A 15,181-nucleotide genomic window follows, 5' to 3' on the forward strand; every position below is an offset into this window, starting at 1 on the left:
CAGTATCTTCTGCAGAAAGCCGGCATATGTATAGGACTCCGTGTGGCGCCAGTGCTGCGTAATATTTTTCTTTCACAAATGGATCGAGTGTTACATCAGGTTTTAACGTTTTTGAGGTCATTAGATACGTTGATGATTTCTTGATATTTTTAATGGGGACGGAAGTTTGAACTTCGAAGAGAGTGTGCATGATATTTTATCCATATTCCAACAACATGGAAACGGCTTGCAATTCACCATTGAAGTGTCTGGGGGTAACTGCCTACAGTCTCTAGACATAAAAATTGAGTTTTGTGCGGATCAGATTTTATTTTCTTTCGGAATACTGTCAATCCCTTCTTGGGATTTTTACAGGAGAGGGCAAAACATACAAATAAAGGTTCAGTGCTAATATATGTTTCTTTGACAGTCAAAAATAAAGGCAAAACATGCAATACACATGACAATAAAAACTGATGATGGCACTTGAATACAATAAATACACTGAGAGGAACACTGTAATAAAAGATTATGAACAAGGTTACGCTGAGAGGAACGTAAGCACAGAGCTCTCGGCGAGGGTAATAAATTTGTCTATGGTGCGCTGAGCCGCGACTGATGCATGCAAGCGATTCCAATCTCGGACAACTTGTCGAAAAAAAAGAATATCGGAAAGTACTACTGCGACAGAAATATTCTTCGAGGGTGAGTGCATGCTTGTGACGTGTTAGTCTTGCAGTGTTTATACGAACAAAGTCTGTGGGAGACATCTTTAATGCATTATTAAGCTGTAAATACAAAAACTTTAGACGGTGTAATTTAGCACGGCTGATTTGTTGGGCCTATGCACCTCGTGCAAAAAAAAGAAAAGGGCTCCTGCCGTACTACTCAGCCCAGTCGAAGTTAATCAAAAGGGGATTGCTTCACTTTGCCTGAAATCCGCCCTCGCTAAATGGTGCCCTCACAGGATGCAGTTTTTTTACCTCACTGGAGGCATGGACCACGCCACCCCCTCAGGTCGACGGCCGGCGAACTATCTGGCCGGCTTGGCAGGCAGATTATGAACGTGTAGGGGTTTGTTCGTTTTTGTTGTTGTTTCTTCTATTTATTTGTGTGTTTTATGATCCCCACCGTTTGCCCGCGCGCCTGCTGAGGCCACTGAGCCATCCTTTTCATTAAAACTCATTCTCTCTCTCAGGCAGGTGGCACCATGCTTGATTAGTTAGTATAGGGAATGTTCACTGCAATATATACTGTCCACAAACGAGGAACCTTACATACCTCGTGTAATAGTTGCTAAAAAAAGAATTTTTAATCCATACTGCTTTCTTTTCTCTCTTTTTTTTATGTGTGTGCCGCCTTCCCGTGGCACAAAAAGAGGTCAATTCTCTGACCTATTGCAGTGGTTTTCGAAGCATGCAGGCGCGGAAGCACCTGAAGCCCTCCATGCTATACGTTCGAGAAACTTTCCTCCGTTCTTTTCTAAGCCTTTTGTAAACGCTCTGTATCGTGCCTATCGTTATTCAACTGGCAGCCAGAGGCGCAACGGCGACCAGCACTCGTTGATCCATTGTGTGCGTGACAGATAAGCACAGCCGTACGGTGAACTCGGAGGGCAGCCTTTGATAACGTGGAGTTGCATCGAAGTCGCCTACCTGGACGCCAGGAGCTATCTTTGAGGTCACGTCTGCGCACGCTTAACCCAACCTACATAGATAAGCGCATGGAGTCCCAACAATCTGGCTCAAACCTCATTCACCACTTGTGGCGGCACCGGCACACCGGCGCCTGTCTATATCGGGACTAAGTTGCAGAAATTGGGCAAAAGGCAACCTAATTTTCGCTTGAGTCACGTTACTATAATGCGGCCGTACAGAAATCCCCACGCTTTCTAAATTCACTCGCTCATAGCAGCGGCTTCCTTACAAGATGGCCACGGCAAAGGAAAGTGTTATTTAAAGCTTAAAAGCCGTATTCGAAAAAATAAATGAGACAGAAAAAGAAGCCGCCGTATATTATACTAATACAGCAGTAGTGTGCCAACGAGAGATCCCTGGGCGTCGCCATAATGCCCTCTGGATTCCTCTGAACCCGAGTAAACCCCACCCAAGGAAACCCACCCACCGACTGCAGCAAAAGCGGCAGCAGCGAGCTTATTTACGCGCGTAAGCCCAGGCAGGAAATGCTCTCTCTCTCGCCGATAGGAAAGCCTATATAGTACCTCTAGTGTGCGCGTTTCTTTTTCTTCTTGCATCACTGCATAGCTACATAAGTTTTCTAACTCCACCATAATGTCTTCAAGTCGGATATCGCCTGCCCTTCTGCCTTCCTGCATCTTAGCGTTACATAATTTTCGTTTTCATTCCATAGCTTTGTTGCGTAGTCCTTAGATTTTTCTCAAACATATTTTCGTCACCCCTAATGTTTCGCGCAATGCATAGTTGCCACTATGCAACGCTAGGGGGTGTATGCGGGTTGTGTAAGAACTTCTAAAACCCCCCCGGATATGTACCTGATTACGGCCCAAGCTGGTGCTGATGAGCTCTATAGCAGTCGGGGAACTGGTCTCTGAATAGAGTGACGAGAAGCCCTGGCTTCGATTCTCGAGACGAGCAGATTTTCCTCCGCTTTCTTGTGCGTTGCTTCGATCAGTCCCTCGTTGTTTACCAACGGCGTTTCGAGAGATTTCACGAGCACGGCGAGACTATGTGATCACTTGCGCTAAACCTTGTCAGATCAATCCGCGTCAGAACTAGCTTTGCAGACACAGCTAGAACGGCACCAACGTGTTAACTTGGCTTTATATTTACCAATACTCCGGAATTGAAGCATTTTCGAGATCGCACACCACGTGTACTGAATTTGAAGTAGTCCGTGTTTGTATTGGGAAAGTATCATAAATGTATTCAGATGGCACCAGCAGAGAACGCTTGGTTCCGTGCTCCTCAAACCACCGCGCCGAACCACTACAGGGAATCGACTAAGAGTCTGGCGACTAAAGGAAAAAGGAGAGATAAACATTGAGAAAGTGCGTCGGAAATTGTATAAATCATATTGAAGCAAATTAATCCTAAACACAGTAGTATTACTGACGTAAACATACTATTTACAAAATGACGGCAGATTCAAGTGTATTTTGAATGGTCGGCCGAGACAGCTACTCACTCCATGTCTCCCATTACCAGCCAACGCCTTGCTCTAGTGCGCACCAGTCGACCTGCATGGCCGCCGGCGATAAGAGGCGACGCCCGAGGAATGCGTCCCGCGAGAGGAGATTTCGCGGGTTACTGGCGCCGGCCAAGGAGGACAATCGCTGTCCCAAAGCGATTTGCAGCCTCCCAGGCGAGTAGCGAGAGCCACCACGCAAGAATCCGGCTGCCCGCCGCTCCCACCTCCTTCGTTCAGATAATAGTGATTCCGCGCGCGCGCGTGCGTGTGTGTGCGTGCGTGTGTGTGGGGGGGGGAGGGGGGGAGGGGTGGTGACTTAGTTCATATCCTTCTGTCGCTGTGTCGCCTGCACACACAGCAAGGTAGAAGCAGTTGCGAAGGAATCTTCGTCGTGGATGTTCACGTGCGCACGAGCATCTCGTCAGATGCGCATTCGGCAGTGGGCCTCAGCTTATACTTGGCCGCAGTAATGTCATTTAGTCTGATGTCCCGCAACGACACAAACGTTACGAAGGACGCCATAGCGGAATGCTGTCGAATAATTTCGAGCACAGACGGTTTTTTACCCTGCGCCCAAATTTCCATACTAGAGCGTGTGTTCATTGCGAACCCTGGCTAAACTAAATGTTTTTATTCGGGCCTTCGTTTTAGGGCAAACATATCGGGAGTATCGGGGGGAAAAAGAGCGAATAATGTGTGAGCGGACGACGGGAGTTTTATATTTACCACCCCCGCGGTGAGTCCCTCAGTATACGGCGTGCCTCATGATCAGATCATCGGTATGGCATGTAAATACCCAGAATTCATTTTTTTTTTTCATTTACGTCCCATCATTGATGGAGCACGTTGGCGGCAACTACCTCGTCCGCAAGAGTCCGCGATCCAACAACTCCCCGTCAGGGAGGTTCCTCCTACCTGACGGGGAGGTTCTTCATACATGCCTTTTGTTTTGGCAATAATCTTGATTAGCTCAATAACTTTGTCTAGACATTATATCGGTACCTCATCGCGAGCTCTTTTAATACTTGCGTGATTATTTAATCTCCCTCTATCAAATATTGAAGCACACAGTGTTAACGAAATGTCGTCGTTCATTCCGCATTCACTCTGCGCCATCTACAATAGCGCTGTAGCTGTCACGGCTGTTCTAACGAGTGTCCCGACAAGGGGATGGCGCTAAGAATTTAATTACGTGCACGGTTCAACTTCCCGAAACTGCATAGCGGTTTATCAGGGACGCCGTATATAGTGGAGGGCTCCGGGTTAACTTAGACCACCTGGGCTTCTTTAACGCGCACCCAAATGCACGGCACACGAACGTTTTTGCATTCCCAGCCTATCGGAATGCGGCCACCGCGGCTAGGATCGAACCCACGACTTCGTGCCGCGCAACACATAGCCACGGAGCTAACGCGGCAAATAAGGTGGCGGTGCTGGATGGCATCTTCTGATCAGGGAAATTTATTCCTTCAATTGATAAGCTTTCTTTCTGAACAATCCGTTTCGGTTTATTTTGAAGCTTCGGGGTGCTTTACAATAAATGGCTTTGCTGTTGTCGTCGTCGTCGTCGTCTTCGTTGCTGTTGTTGTTGCTGTTGTTGTTGCTGTCGTCTTCGTCATCATCGTTGTTGTTGTTGATGCTGTCGTCGTTGTTGTTGTTGTTGTTGCTGCTGATGTCGTCGTTGTCGTTGCTGCTGTCGTCACTGCTGTCGTTGTTGTCGTCGCTGTTGTCGTCGTCGTCGTCGTCGTCGTCGTCGTCGTCGTCGTCGTCGTCGTCGTCGTCGTCGTCGTCGTCGTCGTCGTTGTTGTTGTTGTTGTTGTTGTTGTTGTTGTTGTTGTTGTTGTTGTTGTTGTTGTTGTTGTTGTTGTTGTTGTTGTTGTTGTTGTTGTTGTTGTTGTTGTTGTTGTTGTTGTTGTTGTTGTTGTTGTTGTTGTTGTTGTTGTTGTTGTTGTTGTTGTTGTTGTTGTTGTTGTTGTTGTTGTTGTTGTTGTTGTTGTTGTTGTTGTTGTTGTTGTTGTTGTTGTTGTTGTTGTTGTTGTTGTTGTTGTTGTTGTTGTTGTTGTTGTTGTTGTTGTTGTTGTTGTTGTTGTTGTTGTTGTTGTTGTTGTTGTTGTTGTTGTTGTTGTTGTTGTTGTTGTTGTTGTTGTTGTTGTTGTTGTTGTTGTTGTTGTTGTTGTTGTTGTTGTTGTTGTTGTTGTTGTTGTTGTTGTTGTTGTTGTTGTTGTTGTTGTTGTTGTTGTTGTTGTTGTTGTTGTTGTTGTTGTCGTCGTCGTCGTCGTCGTCGTCGTCGTCGTCGTCGTCGTCGTCGTCGTCGTCGTCGTCGTCGTCGTCGTCGTCGTCGTCGTCGTCGTCGTCGTCGTCGTCGTCGTCGTCGTCGTCCTTCCACTTTGCGAATCTTTCACTTTGCGAGCTAATTTAATCCTTACAGGCCAACTGCGACGAAAATTTTCTTTGGCCATATCATTTCCAAATGAGTAGCGTGTAGTATTGAAGTAATCTAGGCAAGGGCTGCAGCGCAGGTAATTGTGGAATTTTCTTGTTAGCAGCCTTTAAGCAGTATCTAAGGAGACGACGCTGGTATCCGGGGGTTAAGCAGATACGACTCAAGTTCCGCCCCGTCGCCTCTAAAATTTTCATTGCGCTGGATAACATCAGGGCTCATTCCGAGGTGCTGCACTGGTTCTGGACGTTCTAGATAGTACTTAATTTCCGGAGAGCGATAATAAAGGCGTCTTTTTTTCTTTTCTTTTTTATTGATATGAAAACAGGAGAGCTTGGCGCCTTTATGAAGGCGCTGACTACTTCTCGTCACTTAGCAAAGGAAACAAGTATGCGCAAAAATAGCGAGTAGTGTCACAAAATATGGCACTCAGTTGAACATCAGATGCATAAACACAATACAATCCAACTTTGTTTTAGTTTCGATGTCAAAAACGTCTATTTCTGCGAGCATTTCATGACGCCTCCACTAGCATTTCATACGTAACGTTTTGCATGAAGGTTGCTTTCATATCTACACTGTGTGAAACTAGAGACTTTCTTACGTGGTTCAAAATTTCGTTACTGTTGGCCTTTAATGAGCAGTTCCTACGCATTGCAATATGGTGTCGTCGCATCGCAGAAGGCACTAATGCGCTGTGAAGTGATACTGTGAAAGTGCTTATCACATACGCTACAGTCACTACATCTCCTCCCTCACCAAAGTGAGGTGTCTCGTGGCTTTTGAAATTTTGGCTACGTCGGAATGCGTTTGCCGCGGCCGGGAATCTAAGCTGCGATATCGTGATCAGTAGCGAAGGAAGAGGAGGAAAATAAGGAAGTAAAGGCAGGGATGTAAACCAGGCACACGTCTAGTTTGCTACCCTGCACTGGGAAGGGATTTAAGGGAAGAAAAGAAAGGAGAGGGAGGGAATAAGGTACTATCGGTGTGAATACATGCGGTTGTTCATCACTTCTCGCCTACAATCGGTCACTGAGGCCAGTCGATTTCACGAAACTTAGCAGTGTCCGCGTTGTTTTGTAAGCCTGCGACGTGTGGGGCCATGGTCGGTGAATTTTAGTCTCAGAAAATGGTCTGCCATCTGATTGGTTTAACACCCTCCGAAGAACGTCGCGTTCTATGCCATAGAGATTACCAAAACACAACACGTGCTCGATCGTCTCTTCACAGTTGCATGAACCACAAATCGGTGTGTCGGACATTCCAATAAGGAATGAGTAGGCTTTCGTAAAAGCCAAGAGATGTGCAGTGTACGTATGTACCTATAGTTCAAACGGCCTGCATCGTCTGGGAAAGCTGAGGCGTGGAATGCGAAAATGCAGCTCCAGTTGTTACTTGAATCAGAATGCGAGCTCTGTGGTAGATGGTACACGACAATGGCACACTGGTCAAGATTTATTTGCTTGTCGAAGTCTGGGAAAATTAAATTTTTTCAGCTCTATAAGAAGCGTTTACGGCGTCGCGCAACGCGCCATTGACTCGTATAAAGAGAGCCGATCTACGTAGAACTTCATCACGTCAAATCAAAACATTTTTTTATCTTTGCCGTACATGTAGGTCTCACTGAATCAGCAATTCTTACAACTTATCTGTTTACCCTTAAGGATTAAATTTTTGCTTGCATAATGAGCCCTTAACACGAGCAGAGCTAACGCACTGAACACAAGCTTCTCGCGCACTTGTACGGGTACCGCCTTTACTCGCATTCTTCAATTACCTCTTCCTTCAAGGCACTATATACACAGCTGAGCACAAACTGATCGCCTTTGAGTTTTGGTTGCTACAAATTGTGTGGATAGTGAAGGGCTGTGGTTTGTATACATGAACCTTTTCTCGATCCTGTTGCAAACTTAGCTCCGCAATTTCTTACAAAACCAGGCGGTTTTAATGCACACAGACGGGCTTAACTAGATTACAGTATGCATGCTGCTTGAAGTCACTACCACTTTAGCCTTTCTTTTTTCTGTAAGACGTTCTCAGATGTAACTTAGCCTGTCTTGGCTTAGTTCACGGTACCCCTTTCGCTATTACTGTGTTTATTTGTACGCGAATTCTATTTGGTACCTTCACTGCTTCCTGGTCACCGCGTAGTGCCTTTCCATTCCCTATTAAAATATATCTTAATCAAAAAAGAGTCTCAGATTTGCAAAATGTATCAACTTCACAGTTTCAACAACCGCCAAATCTATGTCAACAGGCCTTTCTATCACTAACTGTCGTGTCTAAATTAAAGTGCTTGATATGAATAATCACGGGGCATACCTACTATGATTACTGCGCTTATGCTGTAGAGATTGTTGATAAAACAGAAAGCCAGAAAAGACCTAATGAAATACATGGAGCCGCCCCAGAGCTGAACTAAAAGAATAGTAAATCTTCCAGCGAGGGATATCCTTTTTTCCCGCTCTGACGCAGAGAAAGAAAGGATATTAAAATACGGGGAAGCAAAAACTAAACAGAGATTAGAGTGCACGTAGGTAATAATGCTCGCCACGCCGTCACTATTGTGTGACATGCTATTCCAGTTCTACTGCGACGACGAGCGACAAGGTGTACCCGTAGGCTTCGAAACGCTCGCGAAGAGATCAAACAGGGTATGTCAGCATTGTGTCAGCTTTGATTTAATCTACCAAACACTGGCCGGCTGTGAAGCGGGCTATGTGGAGCACCGGGGCTCATGAGGATGCGAGCGTCTCACACTAAATTCAGGCGATGCAAACGCTGATGCCGTTACAACTCCAAAAACTATAACATCACTTTTAATGTTTTTTTTTCTAGTTATCAAACGCTCACTTTCAGCTTTTTGCTTGTCTGAGAGCTTTATTGCGATGCGCTGTTCCCGCCATTCGTCACTCGTTCGTTAACCGAAGGTTTGTGCCGATCCACACCATTCTTTCTCTTCGAACAGGTCACTGAGACCGGACGCGCGCAGCGACCAGCCATCCGCGAAGGAGTCCAGGTATCCGAGGGAAGCGGAGCACCGTGCGCCGCGGGCTACAGCGCCGAGGCCGGAAACCGTTGAACCCCAAGTACAGACCAAGGACGACCGGCGCAGGGATGACGGCTGGAGAGAGTCGCGTACTAAGAGCGCCGACGTGGACTTCCTGCAGGCACGGGACCACCGCGGAAACAGCGCGCACCACAGTAGTCGCGGTGATCGGGAGTACCCCTTGCAGGAGTACTCTCGCAAGGAGCCCTCCTCCGAGAACTTTTCTAGAAGATCCCAGTCGCCTGCTGCGGAAGACGGGAGCGACTACAGGAGCAGGGAGTCTCGGTACCAGGAGCACAGACCGGGTTCCAGGGGGGACTACAGGCCTCCCTCCGCACCGAAAGACGTCTGGAGGGGCGGCAAGCCAGAACCGGCACAAGTTGTTTACGAAGCGAGATCCCGAAGCCCAGCCCGCGGACAGTACGCAGGCGACAAGCGACAGGAATACTACGCCAGCGCGGAGGACGAGCAGCAGCGCAAGGCAGCGCACAGCGAGCGGATCAGGCGGCAGGGCGAAGCCGGCGAGCCCCGCAGGGAAGGTGGTGGCGCACAGATGGCACGCCAGGACGAGTTCAGGAGGACCGACAGGCCGAGGAGATCCGAGTACGAGTACGACGACGTGAGGCAGAGAGCCGATAGGCAGGCGCCGCCGGAGGACCGCGGTCGGTGGAACGGCGATTACGAAGCGCGCGGCCGACCGCAGCAACAGCAGCAAGGGAACGATTCCCGTCCGCCGTCGAGATGGGAGCCTGGCCGCGACGACTACGGTCAGAGGGAGGCGCGTCCGCAGCAACGAACGTCGGCGGGTAGCCCCAGCTTGGCGTACGAGGACTACGAGGCGAGGAGCAGCAGAGCCGACTTGAGGCGCCCGGCCGAGGACTACGACCGCGAACGGTTGGCTCGACTTTATTTATTATTTTCGTGTTTCTTCTCTCTAAACTCGTCATCCCCCAGCCAGTCAGATTGCATCGAGATAAAAGCGATCGATCGCCGTAAAATGGGATTCAGATGAAAGCGAAAGAATTATGTCTGTACGGCGGAAAGGAAGATCTGCTCCTCCTTTGCCGAGCGGAAAGCTTCTTCTTACAACGTCCGGAATGAGACAACAAAAGGGTAACACACAGTGACGACCGCTTTCTCGAGAAGGATTGCGACATCTGCGCAGACGGCGCTTTTCACTCAAATGCGGATCAAAATGACGGTGCACTGACCAAGGCAGCGGGTTTGTCGCTTAACTGGAATCCTTTGAGACGCTAATCAACGCCTGGAATGGCTCGACGAAAGCGATAGCTCGGCGAGAAATCTCATACCGGCAAAGAAGGGCGTTTGGTTCCTTCTGCGTGTCTGTCAGTACAATGCTTCTTTCACTCTTTTTTTTTTAATGATAAGCACTAGACATAACGATTTCCTTTAGACCTACCATTAAAGAAAATTGGCTGTGTTTCGTGGCGTGTAAAGACTATAGCTATTTTCAGCAATGTCTTAGAAAGTGGGCACAGATCTTTTATTCGTCGATAAGGTGGTCTCATTTCCCGTGTTGCAATTAAAACGTATCCTACCCTGCAGGTCAGCGGGCCTGTCGGGCCCGCAGATAGTGTATTATAGCTTGTCCTAGCATAGCCTAGTACACCCTATAGAGAATATATAGTATAGTTTATCCCATAATATGACATGAGCCTTATCCTGGTATATTCGCAGATTGGTCGAAAGCGTTCTAATGTAGACGGTTATTCACCTGGCCGTCATTGTCGCAAGTGCAAGACATTTGCTGCACGTTCTGGCAAGCTAAATGCCACTGTTCACCGACAGATGTGCTAACCCCTTAACTAATACTCCTTCGAATGGCCAGCTCACAGATAGCTTACGTTGACTCCTTTTCGTCTTCTAAGATGAGCTGACGTCTTGAAAGCAGAGGAACAAAGAGTGTCATTCTACTTGTCGGAAGAAATACTAACGAATGTAAAAACAACCGTTGTATTTAATAGGACTGCTGAATATCAGGCAAGAATCCAGCAAGCTGGCTTGATTTAACTGAAGAGGAGAGAGAAAATATAGTGAGAGAAGGGCAGATAGATGGCGTCTGCGGTGCGTTCCTCTGGCCATTCTTCAGCTACCCTATTCTTTTCTCATTTTAAATGGTGCTGGCGGAAGATAAGTAAAAAAAGGTTACGTAAGACCTCGATTGTCTGAAAACTAAACAGCCACACCGATTGGCTGAAACAGCGTATTAGAACAACGGTTGGGTCAGCGTTGGATCAGGTGGCACTGTGTATAGAGAGCTTTTCGGCGTGCCATGACAGAGAAAATATTGGTGCTATGTATGTCCTCTTTTTGTAGTACCTTTTCTGACGCTCTGCCAGGCGTCAGAAAGCAGCTGGTTGTCGAGATGAGACGGGAAAGGGCAGTAGCCACAGTCTGTAGGTCGTACACGTATTGAGGGCGAAATACATGATACAATCCGTGGCTTCAAGCAGACGACATTCATTCTGGACATTCTGGAGATTCGGTGCGCCGCATATAGTGCACACACCCGAAGTTTATGAATGCCACTCCCAGCCTAAGCCTTGGCGAAAGACAAATACTGCTGCGCAGAATTTTGAGCCATATAGCCTACAGACAGAAAATATAAAGGGAAGAAGGCGTGGAGGTCAACTGGAAAAGTGTCCTGGTGGATATCCCGCACAGGGAAAGGAGGAACAAAAACAAGAAAAAAGAGAGGGAGGAGGTTCTCGTTATGACAGCTTATGATTCTGCCTCATCGGACAGCTGTGGCTATTTTACGGGCGTTTCCGGTGTACTTATGTCGCTTTTCGCGTCAGACAGGGCAGTTGACGTCTCATCTTGAAAAAATAATCGTAAGCTTTTACTCAGAGCCTTGAGAACATTCTTCGAGTCGGCGCCGGCAAGTTCCTTTACCTATACCGCGTCTGTCGGTCAATTCAAATGTTTGTGACCACCTTTCTTGTTTATACTGTTGCCTAAAGTACTTGTAAAATTTACACGGTGTAAAAACAACTGTATAAATATGGGTAGCGCGTATACAATCTCTGAAACGACATGTACGCGGCGACGATTGTATAATGTTGAAACAGGCTGTGTCTTATCTAAGAAAGAAGGTTAGGTTTTGTTTTCAACAACTGGTCGGTGCTCCATATTTCCCGCCATTAATTTTCCCGACCAGACGGGTTTCCGTCGAACCCCGGATTTGAAGAAAGAAGAAAGAAGGGCTGGGAAGAAAGGGGGACAAATCTTTTGAGGCAGCAAAAACAGAGGTCCGTTTTTGTAACGTAATAAAACGGCAGACTACGCCCGTCTACCTGAAGTTATGCGCACGACTAGGTTTTCAAGGTAGAAAGGCTATAAATATCATTTTAGCTTTTATGACCAGGGGCAAATAAAAGTTACTTCAGACCTGCCGTAAATTACAGTTTCAAAAGTCTTCCGTGACGTTTCCAGCCAAAGCACTCAGGAGATGCACTCAGGTGCCGGCAGTTACTGTCACGTCAAGTTATCGATCTATCGAGATGCGTCGTCACGGTCTAATATGCTAATTAAGATGCAAATTGAGCCACTCCACCTCTGACAACAAGGAGCACGGTTGATATTCCTTTATCTGCTCTACAGCAGTTAGGTGAATATGCAGTGTAATAAATATACGTTCCTCCGCTAAAGTGATCGTCGTGTGTTAAAACGATCGAGACCGGTGACTGCTTCGAACATAAACCTTTTATTGAAGAAGTACAGCAGCGTTCACTCACGACAAGGAGCCGTTCCCTTGCTTTTCATCTTCGAGTGCCTTGATGACGATATTTTACAGTCTCCTGCCCGCCTAACCTCCACTGACATAAGCTTCGGAGGGCTGTTGGAAGCATCCTTTAACATTTTCACAGATCTTCTGATAAATACTTTGTTGCATATCCGAAGTAGGCAAGCTTTTGCTATTCCATCGCGTCCGAGGTAACATTTTTCAATTCGGCACATTTTCCAAAATGTGTTTGGACTCCGGTCTTCAATTAACACCACATCATCTTTGGACAATGGTTTCGCTTGTCGCACCTTGGCTTTGACAGTAGCTCCTATTTCCTTCAGATATTCGCAATGCCATTTCTTCCACCAAGCTTTCACAAGTTTGCATCTACTTCGCTATGCTTCTTCAGCGTCTCTGTTGTATGGCCTTGTTTGGCCGTCTTGAAGCTGTTGCCGTCCGCCTATACTGTCTGCAGGCATCAGTGGCATGGGTTAATTAGGTTCGCCATACACGTAAGTTAACGGTCGATTGTTAAGCGCTCCTTCAACTTCTGCTACTATTGTGTGTAGCTCCTCCACTGAAGCTGCTTTACAGCGAAGCTGCATGGCTAGGATTCCGCACATTTTTCGTGTGCGCCAATAAAAACTACCATCATCAGCGGATCATAACCTCGTAAGCAAGGAAACATTCAATGGCTCATAGCCCCGTAAGGCAGAGGCTACAAGCACTCAGTAAAGTGAAGCGAACAGTGCTTACATTCTTTCTAATCGCGCATACAACATAGAGAACAGCATGTCAAAAACTGTCATCATCAATGGCTCATTGCCCCGTAAGCAAGCAAAAAATACAGTGGCTCATAGCCCCGTAGCTTTCATGGCTACAAAATTCTGTACATTTGTCCTCTTGACTCGCAAGAGGTCAATGCCAGTGACTGTGGGGATGGATGTCTGTACCGTACAAACGAAAGACGGAATTTTGATATCCATTGTGCATATATTTCGAGGAACACCCAAGTGTAATGTTGAGAATTTCATGACCACGCACTTTGCATGGGTTATCCGTGATGACACTACCCCTGTGATCATCGTTGGAGACTTCAATGAGGACATTTCAAAACCAGACAAGAAATGGTTCGCTCAGTTTGTGCTAGAAAAGTTTGGAGGAAGGAAGGAAGGAAAATTTTATTTGGTCCTGAAAGTAGTGATAATTAACCACTAAGCGGGCCGCCCCCACGTCGGGAACGGAAGGCCAAGCCTCACGGCCACGTCGTGAGCCTGCTGGACAGCCCAGAATTGTTCATCCAGGTCCGGGCTGCGAAGTGCAGCCTCCCACCTGGACGCATCCTTGAACGCCGAGTCTTCAATTCTTTCGCAAGACCAGAGCATGTGTTCGAGCGTGACTAAAGCACCACAATCTTAGCTCCGGATAAAACATGTTCAGTCTCCGTGGACAAGGATAAGTACCAGTCTGTAGTAAGCGTAATGTAAGTGCCTGAGCCCTGTTTAGTTTAGGATGCGGCAAACTGTAAACCCTGCGATTAAGAAGGTAATACTTCGTGATTTCATTGTATGTGGAAGGGGAGTGTCTGTTCTCGGGGAGTACCGCCACGTCGTTGCGCGGGGCCGAGCGGAGGGTAAGATCTCGTGCTGCCTCATGAGCGGACTCATTGAGATTCGGAGAGGCTCCCTCAATCATCCCAAGGTGAGCAGGGAGCCAACATAAGTAGTGTTGAGAGATCTCACATGTCTGCATAATTTTAAAAGCAACCTTAGCCACCGAGCCCTTCTCAAAGGCCCTAACGGCCGACTTTGAATCGCTATATACAAAAGAAAAGTTTGAAGTGCCACACCAAATCAAGTCACTCAACCACACAACAACGGTCGTCTGTCTAAGAGTCTGTCTAGGGTTTTTAGCCGAACCAATGACTGTATATCACAGTAATCACAAAGCTACCGCCACTGCCATTACCAAATGATGAAACTAAATATATTTACGCTTGTCTAACCGTGTTTGATGTGCTACAGCTTCGCTGGTCGTCGACCTTCACAGAGTGAAATGGCTCCTCAATGTTTTCTTGAGATGATTTTTCACACTGATGTCCTCAGGCTTTGTATGAGGCGCGCATAAATATCATCCCCACAACGGGCCGCACTCGGCTATTGTTTTCCATTGTATTTGGTGTATACTTCAGTAATCCTTCACCAATTTGTGCTCAACAGCTTCAAGCATTCCATTGATTTCCTTCTCGGTCTTTGTAAAGGTCCTGGCGTTGTCTGTGTAAATTATGGCAGGTATACACCATCATGCGGTGAATCACCGGTAAGCTTGTAAAAAAATAGGAGTGAACATGTCGTTGGTCATCTCCAGGTGTACTCCTCTCGTTACCGCGCAGGAAAAAATTACTACGTTTTGTTTTACAATCTCGTATTTGTTTTTCAAATAAAGCGTTCCGGTGAAGTCCACTCCCGTGACTTGAAATGGCCCCGATTAGCTGACTCTGCCCGCCGGGAGACGAGGTATAATTTGAGTGGCCGGTCTTGTGTTGTGCCACTTGCAGACTATGCATTTGTTCAAAACACTCTTTACAGCTTGGCGACCTTGCAATATCCAGAACTTAGCTCGCAGAGGCGCTAGCATTGCTTAAACTCCGCCATGCAATATCATTTGATGAACGTGATGTATCAGTAGTTCCGGGAAATACATGCCCTTTGGAAGTACCATGAAGTGCAAGCTTGATTATTGGCTGTACAGTACAAACATCCTTTCTGTCTTACGAGTTCTTTGTCGTTACAGTAGA

At 47.0% G+C, this 15,181-nt stretch overlaps 2 protein-coding genes across 6 annotated transcripts in view; one reads left to right on the forward strand and one right to left on the reverse strand.

Moving 5' to 3' along the window:
• LOC135903876 (uncharacterized) overlaps positions 1-15,181 on the reverse strand; it is a 367,982-nt gene that overhangs the window by 320,333 nt on the left and 32,468 nt on the right. The window lies entirely within an intron of this gene.
• Positions 1-15,181, forward strand: part of LOC135903874 (nuclear speckle splicing regulatory protein 1-like) — an 84,857-nt gene that overhangs the window by 49,030 nt on the left and 20,646 nt on the right. For both annotated transcript variants that reach the window (XM_065434295.1, XM_065434296.1), the window contains exon 8: positions 8,556-9,530. In XM_065434295.1, the coding sequence (XP_065290367.1) occupies positions 8,556-9,530 (975 nt within the window). The remainder of the gene's footprint in view (positions 1-8,555; positions 9,531-15,181) is intronic.

The sequence above is a fragment of the Dermacentor albipictus genome, chromosome 3 (assembly GCF_038994185.2).
Source record: "Dermacentor albipictus isolate Rhodes 1998 colony chromosome 3, USDA_Dalb.pri_finalv2, whole genome shotgun sequence".
Lineage (NCBI taxonomy): Eukaryota > Metazoa > Arthropoda > Arachnida > Ixodida > Ixodidae > Dermacentor > Dermacentor albipictus.